This window comes from Nematolebias whitei, chromosome 12 (assembly GCF_014905685.2).
Source record: "Nematolebias whitei isolate Nwh7 chromosome 12, NemWhi1, whole genome shotgun sequence".
NCBI classification, from domain to species: domain Eukaryota; kingdom Metazoa; phylum Chordata; class Actinopteri; order Cyprinodontiformes; family Rivulidae; genus Nematolebias; species Nematolebias whitei.
Genome location: NC_056509.1, coordinates 498,546 through 508,017, shown reverse-complemented (window position 1 = coordinate 508,017; position 9,472 = coordinate 498,546). Strand labels below are relative to the sequence as shown.

General features: G+C 40.6%; 1 protein-coding gene across 1 annotated transcript in view; it reads right to left on the bottom strand.

Annotated features, from left to right (window-relative positions):
- Positions 1–3,858: 3,858 nt before the first annotated feature.
- si:dkey-119m7.4 (uncharacterized protein LOC560629 homolog) overlaps positions 3,859–9,472 on the bottom strand; it is a 288,631-nt gene continuing 283,017 nt past the window's right edge. Inside the window, exons 9-10 of the mRNA XM_037686046.1 lie at positions 4,633–4,845; positions 3,859–3,949 (exon numbers count right to left, since the gene is read on the bottom strand). Coding sequence (XP_037541974.1) covers positions 3,859–3,949; positions 4,633–4,845 — 304 coding nt within the window. The remainder of the gene's footprint in view (positions 3,950–4,632; positions 4,846–9,472) is intronic.

Below are 9,472 nucleotides of genomic sequence, written 5' to 3'. Positions count from 1 at the left end.
AGAACGTCGACAGAGCTCCATAACAGCCCACCTGCACCTCACAGAGCAGCACAACGCTGCAGCCTTCTCTGCTCGGTAAGAACAGATGCAACATGTTCCACATCACTTTATTCGTGCCAATAAGGACTTACTTTTATTTTATTTTTAAAGTAAAAAAAAATAAATGTTGAATAAATACTGAATTGGGATGAAATTATGTACACAGGGTCCCAGTCACAAACAACAATAAAATGTAAAAGAAAAACAGTAATAAGATCTAAGATATGAACTAAGAAAAATATCAACTAAAAAACATCTACTAATAATAATAAGCACTAATAGCAGTAAACAATTAAAACAATATGTCACACAGCAACATGAACTTGAATTTGTGCAGCCTTATGAATATCTAACCAGAATAATCACTGAAAAATCACATCATGTTGCTGCTGATCGTTTCATGTTGTTGCTGATCTGTTTCATGTTGCTGCTGATCTGTTTCATGTTGCTGTGTTCATTCGTGCTCGTCTGTTCACACAGACTCATGTCCGTGCTGCTGTTCGGCGTATTGTGTTTAATGTTTTTATGCTATTAGAGCTTATCATATTTTTAGTTGATGTTTTTCTTAGTTCATATCTTAGATCTTATTACTGTTTTTCTTTTATATTTTATTGTTGGATGTAACTGGGACCCTGTGAACATAATTTTGATCCACCACATGTACCACGTGTGGTGCGAATGACAATAAAGAATATCTGCATCTGTATAATACTTTCTGATTCATATGTCCACTGTTATTATTATATTATTTTCATTATTTTTAAATCAATTTATTTTTCATTTACTTATTTGATCAGTTTATTATTATTAATATATCTATTATAGCTGTTAGCTGCACCTTTCTTTGTTTCATGCATTTATTCAAAAACAGTATGTAGCTTGAATTAACCACCTGTTTCTTGTTTCTAGTGAAGAGAAAGAGAAAAGAGTCCAGTAAAGAAAAGTCTTATTTCATCACTGAATGAACATGAAGAACTGAAGCGGACACAGCAGGAACAACACTTGTGTCTTCTTCTGGATGAAGCCCGTGAGACGAGGGACACACAGATACACAATCATTAGTTGGACGCAGTAGTTTTTATTTTTCTACATTTTTCACTTCTTACTTTTCATATTAAACATTTTTTTTCTTAAGTGGTGTCCTTGAACATTAAATTTCATAAACAAATTTTACAATGTTAAGTGCAGATAGTGTTTGTTTAAATTCATACTGGAAGTTGAGAAGAATTTCCAGTTGCATTTGATCTTTAATGGATCCTAAGAAAAGATTACCAGAATCTGCTCAACTGTTGTTATAAATTTTTTGGTTCTAGGATGAAGTGAGACAAAAACAGTCAAAAATTCAGAAAAGACAGTTGTCTGTTATCAGTTATCAGTTATCATTTATCAGTTATCAGCCGTACAACTGTGGCCTGAGAGATTCAGCTGAAAGTCCTGGTGCACCTTTTATTTGAACCTGCAGAGATTTGAACAGCTGATCTGAAGCAAACAGGCAGGAGTTCACCTGAACTGACCACTCCTGCTGTTTGATGGTCTCCTCCTTCACCATCCATCATCCATCCATCCATCCATCCATCCATCCATCCATCCATCCATCCATCCATCATCTTCTGCTTCAGGGTTGTGGGAGCAGCATCTTCACCAGGGAGGCACAGACATCAACAGCCTCCTCTTCAACTCTTCTAGGACCCCATGGTGTTCACAGACCAACTGACTATTTATTAATTAATATCCTGATGCTGCTCAATAATCCAGGTAGAAAAATCTAAAAAGTTAAGTCTGGTCCTCTGGACACTCACAAAACAAACAATACAGTTTATAATAAATAAACTAAATGTTTTTTGTTTGTTTGTTTTGTGAATGTCCAGAGGACCAGACTTAACTTTTTTAGATTAATAAGTAATAAATTTATGTTTTTAAATTTAATGAAAGACAAACCTTTAAAATTTAAGGACAAAATTTAATCTAATTGTTTTCAAGTCTTCTTGTAAAAGCAGTTTCAAAGATTATAGCACAGTGTGATGTTTTGTAATTATAACATGAACCTTGTGCATATCTGTAAATAATAAAAGTGAAGATATTTTTAATACATCTTTATTGTAAAAATCTATACTAAAATGAAAAACACATGGGTTTAAAGCAGCAGGAAGGCAGTAAGGTAGGATTATGAATCAGGTTTAAAAGTTACAGCTCATGAGGTACTCCATTAGAGCATGACATCTCTTCCACAACATCTTGTGACAAAACTTTCAAGGTGTTCTTCTTCTAATACGTTTAGTGGTGGCTAGTAAGTAGCTTAAGAGAGTGCTACCGGCACCAGGTGGTAAGACCAGTTGGATTCTGGTCCCCGCCTAAATGGAAACACAACGACACACAAGCCGATCTGAGCTGACCCGAACTGACTTGATCCACACTGTAACAGTGGAAAAGGGGCGTAAGATTCATAACTGGCTATATCTACCGTACCCGTCATTTCACCCTATATTCACTGGTTAACTGGACATAATTAACTTCACACAGACTCTCCCACTGGTACATTTTCATCTTTAAATCACTTCTTGGTCTGCTGCCTTCATACATCCGCCTACATGTCACTGCGTGAGTGCAGCTACATCGTGCACTTTCAGGACATTATTACCTGCAGTGTTCCCTCAGTGCAGACTGAACTGGGCAAAAGGGCCTTCTACTCTGCTTCTGTTTCCTGGAATATCTTGTAAAAAGATCTGAAACTCTCAACATTGACATGTCTAAGTGGTTTTAAACATCTCTTATGTTCCTGGGAAAAACCAACGCAGGCATGTTCTTGTTTTTAGTTTTCTACATTGCCTTACAACATAGCTGTTTTTTTTTTTGTTACATTTTCTTTTAAATATCATTTTATTTTCACTTGTTAAAAAAATCTCAATTTGTACGCATCCTTTATGATTGACTATTGTTGTCTTTGTTGTTCAACTGTTGTCATCACTCTTTGTTAAAATCAGGTCTCTCTTGTAATGAGTCCCTGAAGCTCAATGGGATTAACCTGTATAAATGTAGCCCGGGAAATAGTTAACCTCACAGGACACAATAACTGGGGTTCTGAATGTGCAGCATTTTATTTACAGTCAAGACAAGTTAAACAAAAACGTCTTGTCTCTCTCTCTCTTTTTCAACAACCAGAACAGACTTATGCTGAACTTTTGGTAACCACAGAATAAAATAAGAGATAACATAAAACAAAAAAACAAACAAACAAACAAGGAAATACGGCAGTGGCCTTTGGATTCCACAGCAATACCTCAGCTCACTTTGCATGCTGGAGTACAGAGATAATCTCGCATCTTATTCTTACACCAATGAAATGACCGCTCTGCACCACACATGCAGGCCTCCGATTTTCTGCAAGAATTAGTGCCTTTTGACAAATCACGGTTCTCCTCCAAGCAAAGTACAGCAAACAGGGAGTCCCAAGATGCATTTTATACCCAGTCTTGGGAGAACAGTAATAGATTTTAAGCACTGCCCTCTGGTGGCCAAACTGTACAACAGAGGCCTACAATAAAACATACTTGAGTGTGCAAAATATGCAGATAAATAAAATGGCATAAACAAAACAAAATTACTTAACCAACTGTTAAAGATGGGAGCTGCTGCGGGCTACCAGATCCGGAAACCCCCCTAGCTCACGTCTTTACCCCCGGCTCGAACCCTCCTCAGAAGTGGCAACTATACTAATCAATAAATCAAGGAAACGTCAATTAAGTTTTATCAATTATATTAGAAAAAGGCAGTAAAAGATTACAATTTACAGCACTGGACTCTATTCAGTCTGTGACGCGTTCACAGACCCAGAAGAAGAGCCCTGATGTCTCGTGTCATCATTAATTTATAGGGCCCTAGACGCCGCCCTTCGCAGAAGGTGGAGCTCAACCTGTCAGTGTATGAGGGTGCAGGACTAAGTGTGGTCTTATGTGGACTGACGTGTAAGGAAAACATGAGACGGTGCTTTAAAGCCTGTCCTACGTGATGTGGCAAGCTGATTAAATTATTTCTTGACAGATATTCAATTATCAGGGAGACTCTCTTAAGAGTTTTCTGGCCAAGTTTAACCCAGTTAGAACCGGGTCACAATTTTATTATAATCCCGTCTCTGAGCAGATCAAAACATAAGACCAGTCTAAATAGGAAATATCTTAACAATAGCATTTATGTTGTAAACAAAAATGTAAATCAACACCTCAATACCTTAAAGTGGAGTTATTCAACTAAAGTAAAAAATATAAATCTACCGCCCGGCTACATAAATAAAGGTTGAATGAATGAATTTAGCTAAATTCAGCTTTACAAAATGTAGTCAGCATGTTTTGCAAAGTTCCAAACTACATTGACACAAAGAAGCTGCTGTGTGGTTTGAATGTGATGTACGTCTTCTGTGTGGTGTGTTTAATGGCAGTGAGAAAGCTGACAGCAATAGCAAGATCTCATGGACTGAAAGTTTTAAGAACACTGGTGCAGCCCTCCTGCCAGAATCAACAAATCCTCAGACAATCTTGCAGTGAGGAGATAGAGTAAGTTTTGAAAAAGTAATAAATGGTAAAATTTGTAAAATGCAACCTTAGGATGGCTCCCTCAACATCGTCAATTGTGTCGAGCAGGGGCTTGTTGGCCGTCTCAGGCAGCAGGAGGGTGAGAGCAGAGCCCAGCAGTGGACAGAGACCGGATACAACCATGGGAGCATGAGGACTGATGGTCCTCAGAAGATACATCATGGGGGCCAAGACACCCCCAATCCGTGCACACATGGATCCGATCCCAATCCCATTTTGTCTGTGAATTAGAAAAGAGAAAAAACAGATTCCTGGTGTAAATTCACCAAAACAATTAGACAATATGTAACAACTAAACAGTAGACGGGATATTGATGTCTGTACTTTACTTACTTTTAGGAAGAAATAGTTAGTTCTAGTTAGACTCTTCATTATAAAAATGTGATTTAAAGTTAAATTAGTGTGAATATTGAAATGTGAGCTTTGAAGGTTTAATAAATATCAACTTGACACCAACACTTTAGATGGAAGTGGCCTGAACTGTTGTAATTCAGGACCCCCTGAGGGCTTCAGATCAGTGTTAGAGAATCCATCCATCCATCCATCCATCCATCCATCCATCCATCCATCCATCCATAGACTACTGGCATCCATCCATCCATCCATCCATCCATCCATCCATCCATCCATCCATCCATCCATCCATCCATCCATCCATCCATCCATCCATCCATCCATCCATCCATAAATGGTAAATGGACTGTGTACTTACTGTATATAGCACCTATCTATCTTAAGATACTCAAAGCACTTTACACTACAATTTGTGCCCTCATTTACCCATTCATACAGCACTCTAATATACAGTATCTATACAAAGATTAATCAGTGCTTTAGATCACATTCATACGCTGATGGGGCACACATCGAAGGCAATAAAGGGTTCAGTGTCTTGCCCAGGGACACCTCGGCATGTGACTGCTGGTGGAATTGAACCCCCAACTCTTGCATTAAGAACGACTGCTCTAACCACTCAGCCACAGCTGCCCCTCCATCCATCCATCCATCCATCCATCCATTTCTTTTGTTTACTCATGATCAGGTCATGGAGCCAGCAGGTCCAGGAGGAAAACCCAGACCTCCCTTTCTCTAGTGCCACTCTTCCACTCCTAATCTATCTAGCATCCTGATCTGTCCAAACCACCAATAAATCCAGAATATTGCCTTTCACCTCAGCTTCTTCATCACCACAGACCAGAGCACCACCCTCTGAAAATGAGGCCTGGGTCCATCAGTCCATCTTCTGCTTCATCTCCAAGGTGCTTGTACTCCTCCACTTGAAGAAGGGACTCATACCTGACTAGGAGGGAGCATTTTTACACCCTATTCTCATCTTGAACAGAATATAAAAATATGTATTAAGTAACCTGTTTTGGGATCAGTCACTAAAACTCTATAGGATGCTCGTGATCTCCATGCCCTTAAACATCACTGCACCTCAAACAGGAATGCCACTGTCAAGGAAATAACAGAATGGGCTCAGGAATACTTCCAGAAAGCATTGTCAGTGAACACAATCCACCGTGCCATCCACTGTTGCCTGCTGAAACTCTACAGTGCAAAGAGGAAGCCATTTCTAAGCAAGCTCCACAAGCTCATACGTTTGCACTGGGCCAGGGGTCATTTAAAATGGAGTGTGGCAAAATGGAAGACTGTTCTGTGGTCAGATGAGTCACGATTTGAAGTTATTTTTGGAACACTGGGACGCCATGTCATCCGGACCAGAGAGGACAAGGATAGCCCAAGTTGTTATTAACGCTCCGTTCAGAAGCCTGCATCACTGATGGTATGGGGTTGCATGAGCGCTTGTGGCATGGGCAGTGTTGGATTTCATATTTTTATACCTTTTTATATTTCCTATCAAGCATTCAAATTTCATGTTATATCATGTGTGTGTGTGTCGGTTTTCTTTAGAGTTTCCTCACAATCATTTAAATGTTAATCAATTAATTTGCATGAGTATCCACTTTATATATATAATCTCACCCTAGTTAGGGTCAATCTTATAGATTTACAATCTTAGAAATTTACATTTTGATATATTTACAAGCGAATCACAACGGGGCCATGGCAGGTAAGATACTGTTTACTTACAGCAGGACGGTTGCTGTACTGAGAGGGGAAGCCCCCACTCACTGAGTAACCCCCACACACACACACACGGACTGATTAACATAAAATAATCTAGAACACATTTCTCTAACTTAGACTTAATATAGTTTGACTAAATAAAATTAGTAAGATAATAGAAAGTAGCATTTAATCGTTTAACAATTGTTATCAGTTTAGAGGAGAGGATCTTCACAGCAAAACACCAGGGTTTGACTAACAAGAGCAATACAATTATTTATGATATGTAACCTCAAGGGCATATCTGGCAAAGCAGAAGAGCCCCGTAACCATGACAACGGGTTGTTTAAACCAATCAGAGAGCCCGATTGCTCAAATCTGTGATAAGGTCCAGACACGAGAGGGAAAGAGCAGCATTTGCGGGGGAACTCATCTGATCAGGTCGGTTTTTGGTAAATGCTCCTGTATGCATACATGTAATTTGATTTTATGAACTCTAAATACTTGTAATTTGTTGTCCAATAAATCTTTTGAACTAAGGTGGCCCGTATCAGCTGTTTTGAACACCATTAGTGGCTCTCAGCCACGTCAAATGGTGACCCCGAACGTGCAGCTGGCGGACAGAACAAATTGGATCGAGGTGGTTTGCGGTGTACACGCAGAGGAACTGGGCCCGATAAATTTCAGGTAAGCTGGCTAACTGTTTGGACCTTAAGGTCCGGAGTACTGGCTATTCGGCCGTAAACCAAATTCAAACCAAATTCAAACCAAATTCAAATTCCTCTGTTGGTGTGTTCGTACCATCTCCTGAATAAAGATGGTTGATAAGCTAATATAAAGTGATTAGTGGAACTTCTGACGTACAGATTACTTGTATTCAGACTTGGGGGTGTGCACGACACGTGCGTGCTTGGCCGCATGCGTGTAAGTGTGTGTGTGTCCTGTGCATGGCTTTGTTTAGATAGAACACGATTTAGAATTGTGGCGGAGGAAGGCCGTGGAGTCTGCCGTTAAAAAAAATATATAGAAAAAACGTTCACTTTGTTTTCAGCGAGGTTGGCCGCTAAAGGGTTCACCTGACGAGGTGAACTTAACGAGTCTGGGACTCGGGGGCTGTGGGGCGCGTCTTTCCACCGCGGGTGTTGACTGTCCGCTAAATTAAGCGCAATTGTTAATTTAGTCGAAGTGAACGTTACAGTCTGGGACTTAGTACCAAATTTCCGGTGATCTGGGATCGCTTTAGGGATAGGATATTGTCGTACCGTGCCGTGCTGTGACTGTGAGTCTGTGTGTATGTGAGTCTCGTGTGTGGGGGTGGGGGGGCCTGAAGCTGTGTGTGTGAGGCTGACAGAGGAGATTTGTTAGATCTCCCTGTTTATACTGGTGTGGGGGAAGGTGCAGCCTTTTCTTTTTTGGTTTGCTCTGTCCTTCTAGGTGAAAGTGTGTGCGCTGGTCTCTGTGAGTGTCAGGTGACTCGGACTGACTGGAGCATCCATATCCTGACCGAAAGGGGGCGCTGTTGTATAAGGCAAGGACAAGTCTGGACTCTGTTTTTTTTTTTTTTCCATACAACAGACTTGTGTATTGTTTTATCACAACGGGGCCGGCTGTGCATGTGAATGAAAAAGATTTGAATGCCTAAGTGTGTGAACGTTGTCATCAGGTGTGGAACTCATAAATGTGATACAATCTAAACGAGATGGAACAATTTTGAATATGAAATAAGTATAAAAGTCCAGCAGACCAATAGCTAAAACAAGCAGAAACAGTCTTAAAGTACCAAAAGTAAGTGAGTAGAGCTTGGGTTTCCTGAATTAGGCTGTAAAAGTTGGATTAATTTAAAAATAAAGGTGGAATTAGCTGATATTGGCATGAAACAGCTAAATGGTATCTGGAATGTAAGCAAGAATATCTGAATCTTCCAAACATTAGCTGAAAGGAGCTCAATGTTCAGAAATTAACCGGAATACGTCAGTAGAAGTAAAAAACGTTGGAGTAAGCTGAATACAGCTTAAAAGGGGGAGGAGGTGCTTGGAGGTGGTACATCATCAGGGGTGATCTTGGCAGGAGGAGATCTGAACGCCATTTTCAGTCACTGAACGTAGGGAGAGAAACGTAATACATCGTTTAAAACAGGAAGAATAATCAGCAGCTGATTAGACCACAGCTGTCGGAGGCCAGACATAAACGGGGATAAGAGAGCGAGGTCGAAAACCATTTGTGTGTTCAATCAGTGTCGGAGGTAAAGGAGGAGGCAGTGGCCTCTGGAACAGTTGATCTGCAGCAATGGTTTGAAACTCAAGGCCAGAGGGGGACATCCCGTGTAGGAGCGGTAATTAACCGAGAGATGGAGTCAGAGGGAGTCAGCTGGAGGTATTGTTGGAACAGCTAGCTGTGTGGGAAGAGGAAGATGGCAGACAGTCACTCACTAAGCGGGCGAGGGACAGAGGTAAGTTGATAACAAACGTACTGAACAGACAGGCAAAGGTGGAGAGCTGCTGACAGAGAGCTGCTGACATGATGCAGAGAAGAAAGGTGAATGGTTGAGGTGTCAAAGAGACCAAGTAGAAGAGCAGCATGGCTCACAGCATTGGTGCTGGGTTCAAACTGTTTTATCAGGGTGTGGATAGAAAGAGAAATGGAGTAGGGGTGGTCTTGGAGGAAGTGAGGCGTAGGTCTGACGAAGGCCTAAGAGGAAATAAGGAGGATGATTCGTTGTGGTGACTTCTGTGTAAGGGTCCCACTGCCTGCAGCCTGCCTTGCTGATGGCCGCTGAT